Source organism: Trichoderma gamsii (assembly GCF_001481775.2).
Source record: "Trichoderma gamsii strain T6085 chromosome Unknown Scaffold_36.2, whole genome shotgun sequence".
NCBI classification, from domain to species: domain Eukaryota; kingdom Fungi; phylum Ascomycota; class Sordariomycetes; order Hypocreales; family Hypocreaceae; genus Trichoderma; species Trichoderma gamsii.
In genome coordinates this window covers 40,674-58,571 of record NW_020171373.1, presented here as the reverse complement: position 1 = coordinate 58,571, position 17,898 = coordinate 40,674, and the positions used below count along the sequence as shown (strand labels likewise).

Sequence of the window (17,898 nt, the reverse complement as noted above, 5' to 3'; positions counted from 1 at the left end):
GTGGCGATATGTGTCTCTGCAAACCTCCTCTGACGGGGGTCCTTGTGAAAAATGCTAATAAGCAAATAGAGTAATAAGGCTTGGAGAGAAGCTAGCAAGTCGCTGAATGAGACTATTGTCGGATACTCCTTGATCAATTCGTCAAGTTTTTGATGCAGAGCCCCGAAGTAAAAGTCTGTGCCATTTTCTAATGATAACGAATATGCTCGACAAATGGCGTATGCATTCTTGATATGCTTCGGCAACCACCGGCTATACAAAGTGGAATGAATAAAAATAGTTCTCGCTTCTCGTGAGAACGTGATTGGGAAGGCTTTCAAATGAGCCGCAAGATAGTATACCGTTGCAAGATCTTGTCTCCACTCTATAAGAGGTAAAGTAGGTTCATATACTGCTGGACTAGCGTATGTAGTTTTCGAATAGCACCATTCTCGAATAAGACGCAAAGGAGCGTTTAAATGAGTGAAGTGGAAGAATTCCATATCACGAGATGTTATCGTTTGACGAGAATCTCGAAATCCGATGTCTTGTAAAGTTTCGTAGATATTAGGGCTGTCATTTGCAAGAGGCTGCTCATCATACAAGTGGGAGACCAGTGGCTCATTGACGTACAAGCACTCTATCTCCTTGATGCCGCATCGCTCGCATTTTGGGACTCCGGCTTTGCAGCGCCGCTTGGCCTTGATGCAGGCATGGCAAGACCTGGAGAGAGAAACGTTCTTCCCTGTTTCCATATGAGTCGCACGTATAGACCCACTGCACTCAATAACTTCGCGCTACTCAGACAAAGGGAATTATGTGAAGAACAATGAGGCCGAATCAAAGTTGGAGCAAGGTTGTCTCTTTGCGGAGGCTTTCACGAGCTTGGGCTAAGTAAAATGCACTGACTTGAGAGACCCGATCCATAGGTAGGCATTTACGTGGCATAGCAGTACTTGTACTTGTTCCGATGCGCCGGGCGAAAAATGGCCGGATAACAAAAACAAGCTCGATTTCAAATCATACCAACTGAATACGACCGAACAGTGTCGGTGTATTAAGAAGGCCTTGGTGATTGGACGGAGCAGCCGCATCCAGGCTACTAGCTTGCAACTTGACAAGCAAAATATGGCTTGAGAAACTTGGTCTATGCAATCTCGACTGTTGTTCTTAGTTGCACAAGGCAAAAAGGTACAAGCATACGGTTACTATAAATGGGCAACTGATCAGCAACCATGGGTTAGTAATACACAACGAACGCTAAATTGACCAGGGTACAATTTCCATAGTTGGTTTAGAACGATGGAGGTTACAAATCTCTCAGGCGCTAACAAAAGCCTACGCCAGTTAACAACTGAAATACTAGGAGAAAATGCTAGTCCAAGTGAGGCAGAAGTACCCTGGAAAAGAGAGCGAAAGGCGAAAACCATTTGTGAAAAGTCACCAAGGTAAGATAGGTTATGAGAATGAAGCCAAAAAACGCCGTAAATGATTACACACTATAGATAATCGTCATTGTATATAATCAAGCTGCACATATGTTACTCTTTAGCATATAAATAATGGCCAACAACCTGCAACAAATCTCTACCTTCATTCAAAAAGATCAAAATCACAGACAACGTTACTTAACTCATTCCAACACCATGTGTCAATCTTTCCACGAGACACTTCTTGAGCGTAACAAGCAAGTTGACGGTATCTCAATGTCTGCTACCACCATTTCTAACGTCTGCTAAACAGGAAATACTCTGAAACTCACAGTCCTGCGCCTACAATCGGCGAGCAGGTGGCTCTCGGCCGTGTCTTTGAGACCACGCTTGTCAGTGAGTAAACAGCATAGCCGTTTAAAATGGCGGAGAACTCAACGACTGACTTATAAAGTTACTTGTGTCGATTTTCGCCTCAACCCGGATCAGTTTTTGCAAACCAAACCCGAAGGCACGTAAAGCGCTCATCTTTCTAGGTGCCGTAATCTAACGCGTGTGTTATCTTAGATCAAGTTCTTATATCGCGCAATCCTGCCGGCCGTGTTGCTCCCGCTTTGCAACAAGTAATGCTATTTGACGTTTTTCTTGGTCTCAAGAGTGTAATTGTGATTCATCATACAGGTACACATTGTCCATTAACATCGAAGTAAGAAGTATATGCTGAATTGATGCTCTCTGCATAGACTGTGGTGCGAGTCAGTTCAAAGAAGCAGAAGTTCGAAAAGCTCATAAAAGCCGTTTGCCAGATCATTCGGAGATTGACAATATGGTGTTTGGGGCTTTTGACGAGTGAGTAATCCGCTACAGAAGCACATATTGTTAACCGCAAGGGACTATGCTGACTCATAGAACAGTGTTGAGCAAAGCGTCAGAGATGATCTTCATATACTAAAGACATCTCCTTATGTGCCTAAGAGGATTGCTGATCAATGTTTCGGTTATGTATACGATATCAAGACTGGCCTTTTGACTCCCGTCGATTATGTCGATGGCCAGTGATGGGTATTATGAAGCTATATGTATATGATAACCCATGCAAGAAAGTGCTTAGGTCAAGGCACTGGACATATGCACATATTCCGATAAAATTATTCAGCCACATAGTGTTCTCATATATATTGAAATAAATCATCTAGTACTCTCTAGGCTCCGAAAGAACAAGAAGTATCACATTTAAGACTTTATTTTGGCGTCTATTTAGGTACACAATCTTCTAAGGCGCAAAATGGCTTTTAAGGTGCATGCCAAAACTTAAAAACAGGCTTACCAATCCCCTCCTCGCCGCATGTCGTAGTATGCGGTGCGTTCCGATATTGACCATTTCCCCACTTCGATGGTGCTTACTTACAGGCGTATTACTATTACCCTCTTACCTACAATAGCGCTGTTGAAACGGATTCTTGCTCTTCCTACATCCTAGACTCCGCATTTTTCTGGTTACCATTGTATTAGGACAAATGCTCATCTTTTCACAATGTCTAACAATCTCGTTTGGATAAATCCAGCGACTACGTCACCCGTCGATCGCGCTAAAACAAGGCGCGAAATCATGCAGAAAGTGGCTCAGAAGCGAAGAGCAGAACCAAAACATCGGCATCCCAACAGCCGACAGCTTCCTGTTTTCATACCAAGAAATGGCCTTCATGAAAGCGCAGCAGAGTACAAACAAATACAAGCACTTCATGTGGCAGAGCGACCGTCCCAAACTAAGCCTGACGGTGTCTACATCCATCCAGACACAACATATTTGCGTACCCCTGCTACCACATATTCAGCGGTCCTCGCCAAAACAAATCTACATTTTCTAGATCTGTCTTTATTAACTTCCGTTGGGGTTGGCCGGTATACCGGACAAAGGCTTCTTGAAAGCCCTCAAACTATAGCGCATTTCTTCACGGGAAGAAATTGGTCATATTTTCAGTATGTACCCTTGCATTACCAGCAAAGCGTCTTGATAAGAAGCGCTGCGGATTGTGTTTTGGCTCGCGTTAGGTGCTCTCTTACGCCCGGCGACCAAAGGTGGGAGCTATACGCTCTCTCTGCTTATTCACGAGCGCTCTCAAAGCTACAAGACGCGATGGACACTACACCTCAGCGTATTACAGCTGAGCTCCTCTGCGCCACGCAAATGTTAGGCCTCTATGAAGTAAGTGTGTCTTCAGCAGACTTTGGAAAATGTTGGTTAACTGTTTCTTTTTTTTCATTCTGGTCAGCTTCTAAACCCTAGTCGAGGGGATGCATGGAAAAAGCATACCGCGGGAGCTACATCTTTAATACAGTTACGAGGTCCACTGAACTATCAATCCGAGTTCGAGAAATGTCTTTTCCTGGGTTATGTTGGGCCAATGGTAATTATTAGATCGTTGCTATCCTCAAACATATCTAGAAAACAGAGGCTGAATCTTAGTAGGCAACAGAAGCAATACTCAATAACGAGGCTTGTTTCCTTGATCGTCCAGCATGGAAGGCAGTCCTTCTATCAATTATCACGGACGATCCTCTTGTGCCGGAAAGAAGTACTATGGTCATCTCCATAATGCTGATTTTTGTCACCATACCCACTCTATTCAACAGGTTTACTGACGTGATTTGCCATAATCCCGACCAGCCGCTTCAAGTGATTACGGAGCTTGCATCCCGAGCCCACAAACTTCGAACGTCTCTGCAAGACTGGTATCACACCTATATCCAACCCAGCGGGACACCAATCCATGATCCAACATATGGAGATAGGTATTATGACGCGCTTGTTATATATTACATTTGCATGATATACAGTAGCCGTCTCAATACGTGTATACATTCACAAGATAAACCCAGTGTATACAAGCTTGAAGAGGAGTGCCAACGGTTTGCGAAAATAATTGTATCCCTGCATCAAAGAGGAGGGTCATCTGCTAACCGACAAGGGTCATTACTGCTGGCTCAAAAACTACCTATTGCCGAAGCAACTATTGAATCTGGAGACGCTTGGAAAACACAACTGAGTATTGGTAATAGTCACAGCCACATCTTCAAAATGTCCAGAGAAGCCTTTCATACCTGGTGTAAGCTCTTTGGACGAAAAATTTCATGATAATGGTAGCTAGCTTTGCTAAGAAATAATTCAAGCTTCATTTCTTGAATGCGTATGCTAGTAAGTGACTAATGCAAAGGTACAAGATGCTTCTGATGCTGTAGTACTCAATAGAGTGGTAGAAAATACTGCCCGTTTGCCACGATAAGTTTTGAGTAGCGGTGATGTGGGCGAGGCCAAATCTACAATGCGAGATTGGAGGACAAAAGTTCAATTAAAACCCAACAGTACCATGTTACCATTCGCTATGTATCCTTTTGTGCATTTAGCATCACTCTCTCTTCATAATAGCCATGCGATGCGGACATTGATGAATTCATAAGGCCTTCTCTTAATATCTACATCAGCGTCTATCATCCCGTTAGGATGCTGAATCCTCACCGTCTTGCCTTTCCACAAGCTCTTCGCCTTTCAGAAGCTAGTGTTCCTTCTTTTCGATAGACTACACGCGGATTTAAAGCCAGAGTAAGCGGGGTCGCATTATAAGCTTTTTCCATTGACATGTAAGGTCAACCATTCTATATTGGCCATCGCAGACACTTATTTACCGGCCAGTTTGAACAGGGTACAGAACAAGGGTTGACCATCAGTTCTTGCTTGCCGACTTTTCCGTGACCGTGCTTCCCATACGAGGTGGTGCATGCTATTCAAAGCACAGAGAAGTTTATCTTGACGCAGTCGGATGCTGTATACTCGAAGTCAGTCCAACCACCAACCCATGCCGCGGTGACAGTCAATGCTGCTGCCGCATCTAGCATGTTGAACCTGGCTGAAGCAACGGATTTTATCTACGCTATCAAGCAATTCTAACATTACTTGCCATAAATCAATTCACATCTCGACTACAACGGGTAGTCGTTGAGCAGCAGAGATGCTGACATTGCTGATACTAGCTCCGCTAATTGCCTTCATCTATATCAGGTGAGGTGAAGTAAGTTGGGCAACACGACAATGCTGAGCCTCTATCTTTGATGCACTCTGTAGGCCACTGGTGTCCGGGACACCAATCCCTGCAAGTGAAAGATTCCACGGGAAGAGTGAGTCTAGTGACTCGCATGACAAGCATCGGCTTAGCGTAGGCCTTAGCCTTCCTTCGCGTGACAGAACGAGCCATATAAACAGGATATAAACCGGATTGCCAGTGAGGGCCAGATCTTATTTGGAACATTGAATGGGTGCAAAAATGTCTAGTTTTAGATGTGTCACCGAAATCATATGAAGAGGAACAGATGAGCTTAAATGCGGTTCAAAAAGTCGGCACTGGCACTGAAATAACTCCCACGCGAAGTACGAATCGTATGACTGAAAATTTTCACTCGGAACAAGTGTTCAAACTCATTCTGCAAGCAAGTAAAGCAAGTCAGGAGGAAATGGAATTCAATCGCTACTCTAAGTAGATAGAGAATGTTCTCCCTGTGTCGGAATCGCCGTCTCATTTGATATGTACTGCGCTATTCCCGTGTACCTCCATCGCTGAAAATAGGCATTGCCTCCTTCCGGGCAACCAGTATCTTCGTTCCCAGCTCCATTACAAGTCGCAAAAATGCCAACAAGGCTTCCCGTAAATGGGCCCGTATTTCCGCTTAGCAGCGATCCTGAAGCTGCACCCACAGTGATTCTCTTTTGTGGCTCTGATGCTGGCATAGCTGAGAAAGTGAAAAGAGTCGCATTTGGTGCTTGAATCTCGAAGCGCAAAAAACCAGGTCCCCAGGGTTCTGGTAGCGGCGTCAAGGATGAGTCGACAGTGGAGCCTCCGCTAATAGCCCTGAGGCGAAGAAAGAGACTCGGGTTGGCTGTGTTATCCTGTTGAAGGAGGACTAAAGATAGATCGACGTGATTAAATTGTGTGAGAAAAATGGTCACCCCAGCCTCTTGATCTATCTCTTTGGGGGAAAAGGATAAATCAACAGTATAGTCAAAAATTGTATGTTTTTGACGCCTGCCAATGAAAGAGAGACCTCGTCGGCCATTTAGCGAGAGAGCGTCATCAGAGTCTGAAGTAGGGATGACACCGGTTAAATTACTTCGGCTTGGTACCACCAGCAGGCCATTACTTGAGATACTAAAGGATCCTTGACGTGGAACACGCCAGTAGACAAGATTGGCCGGAATTGAACTCTTAAGAGAAAAATCGTATCGATCAGGGTCGTCGTTAAAGGGTCCCGTCCCAGCTACATCGCGACTACGTGGTGGTAGGTGCCATCCGTTCATGCGCCCCTCTACTTGCTGCAAGATTGGCCATTCATCTTCGTCCCATGTAGCAGGAAAAAGTACAGCCTCACGCCCCATAGGATAGATAGTCCAGTCAGGCCCCGAACGTGTCGATAGGCACATTCCCCACCACTTGCCCTTCTGATCTTGGAAGAGGTCTCCATGACCAACGGTCTGGAAGTATCCGTCTGTGCCTCGCGCAGTAAGGATAGGGTTATTGGCATAACTGTCATATGGGCCGTTGATGTTGCGTGACCGTGCGATTGTAATGGAGTGATTGAGCTCTGTACCACCCTCTGCAATCATGAGGTAGTACCAGTTGTCTTTCTTGTAAAGGTGTGGCCCTTCAGGATACGTCCCACCAGTGCCGTTCCAAACACTCAGAGGTGGCTGACTTAGATCTCCAGTCTCAAGATCAATCTCCTGAAGTGTGATGCCTGCCATTACGGAATAAACTTTGCCGTCATCATCCCAGAACAAGTCAGGATCAATATTCGAAGGCTTGAATCGTACCGGATCACTCCAAGCAGAGTTGCTGTAAGGGTCTGAGCTCTTGAATACCACACCAATGTTACCCTCTGGTGCATTCAAATACTGGCAAATCACAAAGAACTGGCCGTCGTGGTATCGAATAGTAGCTGCATACATGCCATTCTGCTGATCGGGAGTGCCCCAGCTAGCCCGGGAAGCTGGCTTTCGCGGTTCCAGGCGTGACTGACCAGCTTCCAGTCAATCAAATCTTTGGAAGCGTAGATGGGTAGACCAGGGAAAGAGATGAATGTTGAAGTAACGCAATAGAAAATATCGTCAACAACAGCGCAAGAGGGATCTGAGTGCCAGCCGGGAAGAACAGGGTTGAAGTAGGTAGAATTTTGTGCTTTTGCTTGAGCCAGCAAACCGAAGAGCACTAAATAGCAACTCAAGAGTGCATTTCTTTTCGCGAATGGTGAAAGTATCATGCTGGTCGGCTTGAATGAGTACATTGAGTACATTGAGTACATTGAGTACATTGAATACTGTCTTCGAAAACTCATCAGTTCATGGGCGTCATTGGAGCTTTATACCAGGGGGAAATCGAGCAAGGTCTTTCTTCAAATGTTGACGTACTTACACTTAGCGTAAAGATGAAGATACAGAATGAAACATCAAGCTATTAGAAATCCAACGGCTATTATAGGACTACATCTCGTCAGCAAAGTAGCATCTGATTTGGCAATCGTAATGTGATGATCGCTGGCCATCCGTCGGTAAATCATCTTGACTAGGTATTTACCCTATATGCCCCCGCATTCTGCCCACCCCGCTAGCTATCGGATTTGACTAACCATAACCACTGTTAGAATAAGAAAGTCTACATGAAGTTAGTTGGCCACTTATAACATGAGCTTAAGTACTATATATAACATCAAGAAATACTCCTGGAATACTCAAAAAAATTGCCGATCGCGATCTATTAAAAATGCTGAATAGCTATTGCATCTCGACTATCCGGAATTGTTGCGATTTACGACTCCGCTCTCAGCTTCCTAATGCTCATGTAATCGTCGTTGCCAAACCTGCAGGTAGTATCTTGCACTTAGGTCAATGACTCCGCTTTAAGCATGAGGTCTTTGATTGGCATAGACCGCATTGTTTATAATGAAATCGTTTGCCGCATATTCTCTGGAAATGCCGTCGGCTCTTCGGCCCTTAGAATCCTTGAAAATTGTAGGCGTGCAAAGCGATCGACAATGCAACAAGACTGGCCCAACCAGTTCTATTCTACATGCCAAGATAATCACTATAGGGAATTTGTACAAGTAATTGTACTAGAAGCAACAATGACTCAACCGACTGTAAAATCATATTACGAGTAAGCCTTGTATTATATTAGCCGCTCAGCAAATGCCATCCCCTTAATATCCGCAAACTGTGTAGCAAAATAAGAGCCGCCTCTCCTGTTACCAATTTGCATGCGTTTGCTTTCAGTAAATTTTTAAAATGTTGGAGCAAGGGAAAAAGCACCCTGTGCTTTGCTTTGACCCGTCATCTCTTTTCGGAATGCAAGCGGTATAAAAGCATACGAAATTTCTTCTCGTCGATGCACATCGAGCTTGAACTATTAGGTAAATTCATTATACTATTGACAAAAAATGACCATTAGAAGGCTCTTTGGCACTGGCTGAACCAGAACTATACAATCTTACCAGTCCTGTAGTTTCCTCTTTAGACATAACTGGAATCTCCTTTGAATGAAGCAGTTTAAAGCAGGCTACTGGCTATATCATGTGAGGTTGACCATGTAATACATGAAAAGGTGTTCATCTCTAAGCATGGAAGCTCGCTTTGGATTGGTTCGCAATCTCTAATCTCGGGAGGTTTCCCTGTTTTCCCTACTGCCAAACGTAATCATTGTTAGCGAAAAAGAAACCGCTTGATGGGTGGCTGATAGACTTGACAAGCATGCCTCTTATATCACTAAAGAAGGCATACTTGTTCAGTTGCTATATGTATTTATGCAATTACATATTGGAATAAACAGTTAAATAGACAAGGCATCTGGCTAATGAAGTGTAGTTCTCACCTCTAAGCTTTCGCTCGGCGACTCATTAATTTATCTCTCTTGTGTCGCCGCGTTGAAGACTGCCATGGTGGCCGTTGAATCTTGCAAGACTTACCAGCACCCAACAGATACCATGAACCTATCGAGCTTCACGCATAAACAAACATTGGAAAAGTCGCTTGTAAAGCTTATTTTATATTCTCAGCATGATAATACTACTTCCTACATGCGTATACTCTTTGGAGTGGCACAGTACATCATATACATCAAATGATCCACCAGAGAATAAATTATACAAGACATGAAAGCTAGAAGAAGTTATGAGGTTGCCAGGAGAGACAGATCTGATGACTCGAAGCTTACTAACTATTCACAGCAGATACGATATCCAAGGCACTGAAGCTGCTATAAGTGAGCACCTTTTCCAGATAATGTTGGGATATTATGAATGCAGGCAATCTTAATCCTTAGATACGCTCGATTATAATAATCAAGCTACTAATCTATGAGATAATTACTTGGACCATACAGAGCAGCTACACTTTGTTAGCAGCCACATTGCTAATATACACGTTTTCCCAATATATGTATGTGAGACTTTAGGCTCATTATATTATTATATACAATCGTGCCACACTTTACTTTCTTGTAGCTCGATTGGCTACCAGTGCCATAATTCATTACTAAAGCCACAGGACACATGCTGCTCGCTACTTCTAATTTGCCAGCAGCGGCTGAATCGTATAGCATTTTATCAAGACTGAGCACTAATGAGCTCAAACTTCAGCGCGTGTTATGTGATCCAAGTTGTCTAACGTGCGAATCTTCATGGAAAGCGTAATGCACATACTGATTTTCGTTATATACTTTCTCTAACTAAGCTTCGACTAAAGGCTTCTCGGCATATAGATGTAACGTTCGAAGCGTTGGTGCTGGAGTCTGTAAACATCTGCTTAGCCTCTTATAACATGCCAACGGCGCTCAGTGGACGCCATTGACGTAATTGATTCCGAGTGCCAAGGTTATCTGGTCAGAGCATCGAGGTCTTGTGAGAGTTAGCGTTACAAGCAGCCTGAGAGGGTGAGCATGGGGACACTCCCCGTTGTTCAGAAGGATTTCAACTAGGGCCTTTAAATTTCCCTATTGGACAGTACACTTGGTAGCAGCACCCTTGTACATTTTACGAAAGAGAGTAAAAAGTGGAATATGTTGCCGATTTAGGCAAATTGCGGCTTCAGTCGAGGCATTTACGAGAAAACATACGCCCGAGGTAGGGTAGGCATATGTTTGCTTGCCGTTTATTTCTTGCACGAGCCAATATCTCTACTTGTCAAGTAACCGCTGCCTTTGAGAAGTGATCACAAATGAGTCACGATGGTGCATCCATCTAGTGCGCGAATTAGATGTAGCATTGAATTGCTACCTGAGCTTCTTCATTTTGGGGTGACGTTTGTTGGTAGACAACTGTCCAGTACAGTTACGGTGAATCCCCAATCCGGTATTCTCAATGCGAAGTTCATACCTGATAGGGGCTTTTAGTCAAAAGGCCGATATTCTAATTGGCAAAACAGAGTTTAGTTGTTGCCAAGGCAAACATCAAATTACACTACAACACCAGGGGACCAAATGAGTTTATTAATGGGAAATTATAGGCATCTGTGAGGTCGTCCGGTATCAGTAATATTTTCTTTCATATATACATGCCCAAGACACGAGCATATAACTACTCTCAGTAATTCTTCATAAGTTACGTACGTATATGTTCGTCGGCCTCCGTGCTTCTTCTGCCGGCACTATTGGCGGGGTGGCTCCATTCTCTATCCAGATCTGCCGAGTAGCTCAACGCCTCTTCCGATTCTTATACCCGGCTTTTCACTGACCCGCGGCCACTGCTAGAACTACTACCGTATCTTTGCCGGAGAACCGGTGGTGCTATAGATCACCTGTTAGTAAATGTATTGCAAAGGTATAAACGGGTGGAAAAGTTAATCGGCCCATGTATTGTATTACAAAGCCTCTGCTCAATACCTACCTAGTTGAAAAAGTAAGAAAAAGATAGATCATATACTGTTATAATTTTCTTGGCTTAATAGCGGCTGTAACTATTTAAGTGCCAAACTTTTCTAGCCGCTGCAACCTTCTCCACAAAGAGGATACTCTATCGCGGAACATGACCTTCCATTCCTTCCATTGCTTTATATCTAGGTTAAATCATTTAGCCGCAGTGGTATACTGACTTCAAATCTGGAACCAACGGGTAAATAGGCTCCTTGGCAGGTGGCTGATGCACCGTTGGGAGATATCAGTTGGATAGGCAGCGTGTGGCACCGAAAGCTAGCCGTGGTGCATAAATACAGACATAATCATCCGGTATGGAATATCTGTCGAAGCATTATTTCGGGCATACACAAAGATAGGATTTACTCCGAACTATCTACTTACAAACATGGCCCAGAAGCTTTCCAACCTCTTCGCCATCGCACTAACGGTGGCGACTGGCGTTGTAGGACATGGACATGTAAACAACATTGTCGTCAATGGGGTGTACTACCAGGGCTATGATCCAACATCGTTTCCATACATGCAAAATCCGCCCATTGTGGTGGGCTGGACGGCTGCCGATACTGACAACGGTAAATGGCTTCCAACCGGATCTGCAAATACTTCTCGCGTCTCAATGCTTATACTATTCGACAGGCTTCGTTTCACCAGATGCATATCAAAGCCCTGACATAGTCTGCCACAGGAGCAGCGCCAATGCAAAGGGGCACGCATCTGTCAAGGCTGGAGACTCTGTGCTTTTGCAGTGGGTGCCTGTTCCGTGGCCACACAAAAGCGCCGTCGTTGACTATTTGGCCAACTGCAATGGCCCCTGCGAGACCGTGGATAAGACTACACTTGAATTCTTCAAGATTGATGCCGTTGGCCTTCTCAGTGGCGCAAACCCGGGCACCTGGGGCTCAGACGTGCTGATCGGCAACAACAATACCTGGGTTGTCCAAATCCCCGAAGATCTCCAGACGGGTAACTACGTGTTGCGCCACGAGATCATCGCCTTACACAGCGCCGCGCAAGTAGACGGCGCCCAGAACTACCCCCAGTGTTTCAACCTCGCTGTCACAGGCACGGGCTCGCTGCAGCCCTCCGGTGTTCTAGCGACCGACCTTTACCAGGAGACGGACCCTGGTATCCTCTTCAACCTCTACACTAGCCCGCTTACGTACACTATACCTGGTCCTACCGTCGTAGCAGGCCTTCCTTCAAGTGTCGCCCAGGGGAGCTCCACCGCAACGGCCACCAGCAGCGCCACCGTTTCCGGCGGTGGCGGTGGTGGCAGCAGCAGCACCGGAGGATCGACCAGCAAAACTACGACGGTGAAAACAACGTCGTCGGTCACCTCAAAAGCCAGCTCTTCCACTGCTGTTACCACGCCACCACCTGCTGGAGGAACCCAGACCTTGTACGGCCAGTGCGGCGGTAGCGGCTACTCTGGCCCTACCAAATGCGCCTCGCCAGCCGTTTGCACGACCCTGAATCCCTACTATGCGCAGTGCGTTACCTAGCTTTAGCGGCAGATACTGCTATGAGGGCTTTTGAAACCATCATATGCATTTGGGGGTTAATGAACATAACATTCACTTATTGGGATCAAAGGAGGGACAATCTTTTTATTCGATGGATTTGGATGTGGTGATCTCTTGGAATTACTAAGTAAAGTCTATATTTGCAGGAATATCACGAGCCAAGATCTTATGCTTGAAATGACAGTTCTTCGGAACAAGCTCTTCCTGGGATCGAACAATTGTGTTCTCGGGATAGTCCAGTGATCTTTTCTAGGAGTACCAAATGAGGCAGAGAATGCAACCGGCCAACTGTACAAAGAACTTACAGAATGGCACTCATCTATATTAGCGAAGATAAGCAGCCAATGAAATTGAATTAAAATTGGAAGTACATCTGTTTTACCTTCTGGCGGAAAAATTCTCACAACTACCGTACTCGCTTTATCTACCTGATGCATCAATATCTACCAATAGAGCCTTAAGATAAGATTTGTTCTTTACCTATGTACCTAGTGATCCTGTGATATTAACACTGCCAATAGTAAGTTGACTAGTTTCTCCCTTGTTGATGCAGAAAAATTGTTTGGTGTGCTAGTTTTACAATTATGACTTGTGATATATTAGCTATGTTAAAGTATTAGGCAAAAATATTTTACCTGTTTTACTTTAGCCGCAAACATGCAAGGGGTTAAGTTCGGATCTATATAGGCAAGGCGGCTCAATACTAAACATAGGTTCTAAACCACTATTGAGGGGATAGAACGTTGCTTTGATCAAATTGCCATTTAGCAAGTCCGGAATAAGTCGACAATACTAGGCACAGAGGAAGAGCATTGCCATATATCTAGGTATTGCTCTATGAGACTTCCTTAAATAAATACCTGGGTACGCTAATAAGAAATCCAGACCCAATTCACCTAACAATACTTACATCCATAGCACCTTTGGTCCTTACCAAGGCCTTGTGTGTAAACATGGTACGCCAGGCTTCTCTACTAGCCCTTGCGGCTTTCTCGTCTCTCTCTATCGCGCAAATCTCGGACGATTTTGAAGATGGGTGGGACCAGAGCACATGGCCCACCTACGCACCCGATTGCAACCAGGGGGGAACTGTTAGTCTCGACACCACAGTAGCCCATAGTGGCAGCAATTCCATCAAGGTCGTTGGTGGCCCAAATGGCTATTGCGGACATATCTTCTTTGGCACTACCCAGGTGCCAACTGGTGATGTATACGTCAGAGCCTGGGTGTAAGTACTCTCATGCTAGACTTGAACATATTCGTACTGAATAAGCATTGTAGTCAGCTTGAGACTGCTCTCAACAGCGACCACGTCACATTCATTGTTATGCCAGACACCGCTCAAGGCGGTAAACACCTCCGCATTGGTGGTCAAAGCGAAGTTCTCGATTATAACCGCGAATCTGACGATGCTACTCTTCCGGATTTGTCTCCGCAAGGCATTGCATCTTCCGTCGATCTGCCTACCGGCTCGTTCCAGTGCTTCGAATACTACCTGGGCACTGACGGGACTATCCAAACCTGGCTGAACAGCAACCTCATCACGGGTATGACCGCGGGGCCGAATGCCAATAACTCGAATGACGCTGGCTGGACAAGAGCCACATATGTACCTGACATCACTGGCGTCTACTTTGGCTGGGAGGCCTACAGCGGAGACATTAACACGGTCTGGTTCGACGACGTCGCGATTGAGACGAGCCGCGTAGGATGTGGCGGTCCCGCATCATCTGGAACCACTTCAGTTAGACCAACGTCGACTGCGCATAGCACAACCTCCAACCCTGGCACCACCACAAAGCCAAGCACTACCATTCCGCCAACAACGTCAAGGGCAACAAGTTCTGCGGGTGCTACACAGACGTAAGTATCTTTCCGATGTAAGAAGAGAGAAAGCTTGCTAATACCCTTTGCAGTAAATACGGCCAGTGTGGAGGCCAAGGTTGGAGCGGACCGACTGTATGCGCTTCTGGTTCGACATGCACGTACTCGAACCCGTATTACTCTCAATGCTTATAAGGCAGAAAAGTTAGGAATAAAGAGAAGAGATTTCGCAAGCAAGGTGACTTGGCGAGTTAGTAGGTAGCAGCTGGTATATAATAGGCTACATATGTTACACTTGCAAATCATTACGGAGACATCTTACGAATAGGCTGTGCGTTCATGTCGGGATACCATTTTAGTGTGCTATATAAAGCAGCCTATATTAGGCGACTAGGTTAGTTACATACAGTAAAGGAATACTTCCTCCTACATCTCACGAGCGGAAGAAAGTAAGATTCAACCTAGATTGATTATCATAGGTGAGTGTAGAGGTTCAATGTATTATAAAGCCTTAGCGGGCATTAGGTATGCGGAGCTGTAATAACCAGTACTATAAGTATATATTCTTAGTATATCTGGAAAATCTATAAGTAAACTTACAAACGCCCTATATAAATGCGCCAAGGTCCAAGGTACTCCACCCAGGTTCTCTTTTAAAACAGAGGCAATCATTTGCCTACCTTTTAGATTGAACCCCTTCAACTCACAAACTACTCAAATGCATTTACACGGCCTGTAATACTGCCTAGTAAACTAGAAATTGAAGTTAAGCAGTTACAATAGCAGGTTCATATTATGATTGGAGAGCTTATTCGGAAACGAGCGATCGGATTGGAGGCTCGCGGGTTCGTAAGGACATGAAATTAGGGCGAAGTAACCCGTAAGCAAGGAGCCATCAGCTACCATTATAATTCAACCTACCCCTCTCAAGGAAATCTCTTCTCCATGAAGTTATCGCATAGACAGGCAATATGTCCTACTGCAGCCAGTGTTCCGTCAACCAAAATATACCGATATGTGAGACTGAACACAATAAATAGCGAAGTTCTACTTGTAGTTGAAAGAGGGCTCCTTCAACTTTGAGCGTATTATCACACTCTTGGCTGAGCAGTCGGATGATCAAATGATTACGAACGGTGTCGCTAGAAGGTTGCAAATACCTGTCATATTCTCATGTACTAAGCCTCACCTCAGGCAATAAGAGGCAGTTACCGTAGCCCAAGGCATGCGCTCAACTGGCCACTAGTACCTTTGATGCATCGTCTACAAAAACAATAAAACCGTCTTATCTCACACGACATCTCATCTACATGTTTGCGATACTGTCTTTTCTAACCTTTATGAAACCTCCCTTCTTAAATCCCAATTCTTTACCAAACTGCTGCTTGGAGGTCTATCTACGAGCCTAACTTTTTAGGTTTTAATAAAAATTCTATGTAAATGGGAAATTGAAAAAGATTTCTGGCTATTCCCGGCAGAATTATAACAGAGAACTGTGGTATATGCTCTTGATCAACATCTTTGATAACCTATACCGAGCAATTCAGTGTATCGAGTAACGACATGGGGCCTAGTATCTCGATCTTACTAGCATGCTTTGCTACACTAGGGTCTTTGGATGCTTTCCCGATTGATCCGTATTACTATTCTTTGGGGTTACGAGTCAATTGTACCTGCATATCGGCAGCTCGTTAGTTCGAAGGCCCACAAGCGACGAAACCATCCATGGCAGACAGAAAAGGTTAGAACAGCCCACAAACAACTCGAATGTTTTGGGAAGATCGGAGAGTCAAATAGGGGTAATATGGACCGACTTGAGCCTAGTAAAGTAACACGAGTACTTTATGTTTTGCGCGTAGCAAGCTTTCTTAACCGAAGAGCCTAGACAACAAAATACCAAGAAGACAGCACAAGCGAAGTGGGCGGGTGGCTTTTGAGTTTGTGTTTATGGCTAGGTAAACTCGCTTTGTCTCTTTTTCTTGAGATTCCATTTCAATGCCTGTGATTAAGCCTGCTAATTCTCTAGCGTAAGGTTTCGATTCATTTTACTTTTGGCCATTTCGTCTAATGATAGGGACAATGAGTTGTAATGACGGGGGCAACAACAAGTCAAATGGCAGATAATTTGAACAACACATCAGATTATTACAGATGAACCAACAATAATACGTAAGATCTTCCGAAACTTTGCTTTTGTTATAACAGTATCTGATCAATGCAAATGCGTGGTTGAGTGGGCCTTATCACCTGACATACGCTTTACGTCGGCGACTCTAAGTAAAAGGATTTCCGGGACCATGAAATCCAGAATGATACATAAAGTGTTTAAAGATCAGAAGTCATTTCTCGCCTGTCGGTGGATGGCCGCTTAATGAAACGTCGCGGTCATCGATCAAGTCATATGCAGTGGACTGCCCTCATTTTCATTGACTATTGGTAGACACAGCAAAACTAGCAAGTCAATAACCAAATGACAAGTCAAGCTACTATTATCAAGCCAAGTTCAAACCAGGGGAGTATTATTTATTATGTGTATCTATTATTAACATACACCATAGACTTCTTCAATAAATAGGTCCAGACGTAGTAGAGCATTGGCAATAATATTCAAGATCCACTCATTGGGACAGCTGGCTCTAGTATATTTTATCATCGGGCAAATCTTCGTGCTTTTTTCAGTGATCGGATAATGGCAGAATCTCTCTCCGTGTGTGTGCCATGCTCGCTAATGATGCAGCTGTCGTAATTTGGTGCTTTATTGTGGGCGCTTTGCTCCCCGGGGTTGCGCTCCGCTTGTGAACCAATTTCCCCAGATTCTGACCCTCATAAAAACCCTTGGTCTTGGTCTACCTAGTAGACTAGCAGTTCCTAGCAAGGAACCAATCTCAATTCTTACATAGCGCTCCTTATTCCCCAACTACCCCGCAGTATCTTTTTGCTCAGTAGCTCGGCAGTATCACTTTATCCCCGGCCTTATTTCGGAGACCCTTTGTAAACTTGCTGTGTATAATCCCTGAACTGGTTCAACAATCGGACAAACCAAGTTCAAAACATCCACTAATAATATCTCTCCTTCTGCATACATCCTAGTGGCTGAAATATTGGATGCACGTAATTTACTAAACAACTACCTTGCAAACTGGGGTATACTGACAAGCCAAACTGCTGTCTAGCTGTATAGGTATGTTGTGA

The 17,898-nt window shown here is 44.6% G+C and overlaps 5 protein-coding genes across 5 annotated transcripts; 4 read left to right on the top strand and 1 right to left on the bottom strand.

Moving 5' to 3' along the window:
- Positions 1-1,625: 1,625 nt before the first annotated feature.
- TGAM01_v208474 (carbonic anhydrase) lies at positions 1,626-2,468 on the top strand (the record flags this gene model as incomplete). Its single annotated transcript, XM_024550343.1, has 5 exons — positions 1,626-1,687; positions 1,744-1,805; positions 1,977-2,090; positions 2,153-2,258; positions 2,324-2,468. The coding sequence occupies 5 exons, from the start codon at positions 1,626-1,628 to the stop codon at positions 2,466-2,468; spliced, it is 489 nt and encodes a 162-aa protein (XP_024404898.1).
- Positions 2,469-2,943: 475 nt separating this feature from the next.
- TGAM01_v208473 (hypothetical protein) lies at positions 2,944-4,545 on the top strand (the record flags this gene model as incomplete). Its single annotated transcript, XM_024550342.1, has 3 exons — positions 2,944-3,615; positions 3,683-3,817; positions 3,880-4,545. 3 exons carry the CDS (start codon positions 2,944-2,946, stop codon positions 4,543-4,545), a joined length of 1,473 nt encoding a protein of 490 aa, XP_024404897.1.
- A 1,389-nt stretch (positions 4,546-5,934) lies between these two features.
- TGAM01_v208472 (hypothetical protein) lies at positions 5,935-7,739 on the bottom strand (the record flags this gene model as incomplete). Its single annotated transcript, XM_018806627.1, has 2 exons — positions 5,935-7,410; positions 7,476-7,739. The coding sequence occupies 2 exons, from the start codon at positions 7,737-7,739 to the stop codon at positions 5,935-5,937; spliced, it is 1,740 nt and encodes a 579-aa protein (XP_018660097.1).
- A 4,005-nt stretch (positions 7,740-11,744) lies between these two features.
- Positions 11,745-12,861, top strand: TGAM01_v208471 (glycosylhydrolase family 61-2; the record flags this gene model as incomplete). Its single annotated transcript, XM_018806626.1, has 2 exons — positions 11,745-11,931; positions 11,996-12,861. The coding sequence occupies 2 exons, from the start codon at positions 11,745-11,747 to the stop codon at positions 12,859-12,861; spliced, it is 1,053 nt and encodes a 350-aa protein (XP_018660096.1).
- A 974-nt stretch (positions 12,862-13,835) lies between these two features.
- On the top strand, positions 13,836-14,901 carry TGAM01_v208470 (hypothetical protein; the record flags this gene model as incomplete). The annotated part of the gene is made up of 3 exons (XM_018806625.1): positions 13,836-14,110; positions 14,164-14,745; positions 14,799-14,901. The coding sequence occupies 3 exons, from the start codon at positions 13,836-13,838 to the stop codon at positions 14,899-14,901; spliced, it is 960 nt and encodes a 319-aa protein (XP_018660095.1).
- Between the last annotated feature and the right edge of the window lie 2,997 nt (positions 14,902-17,898).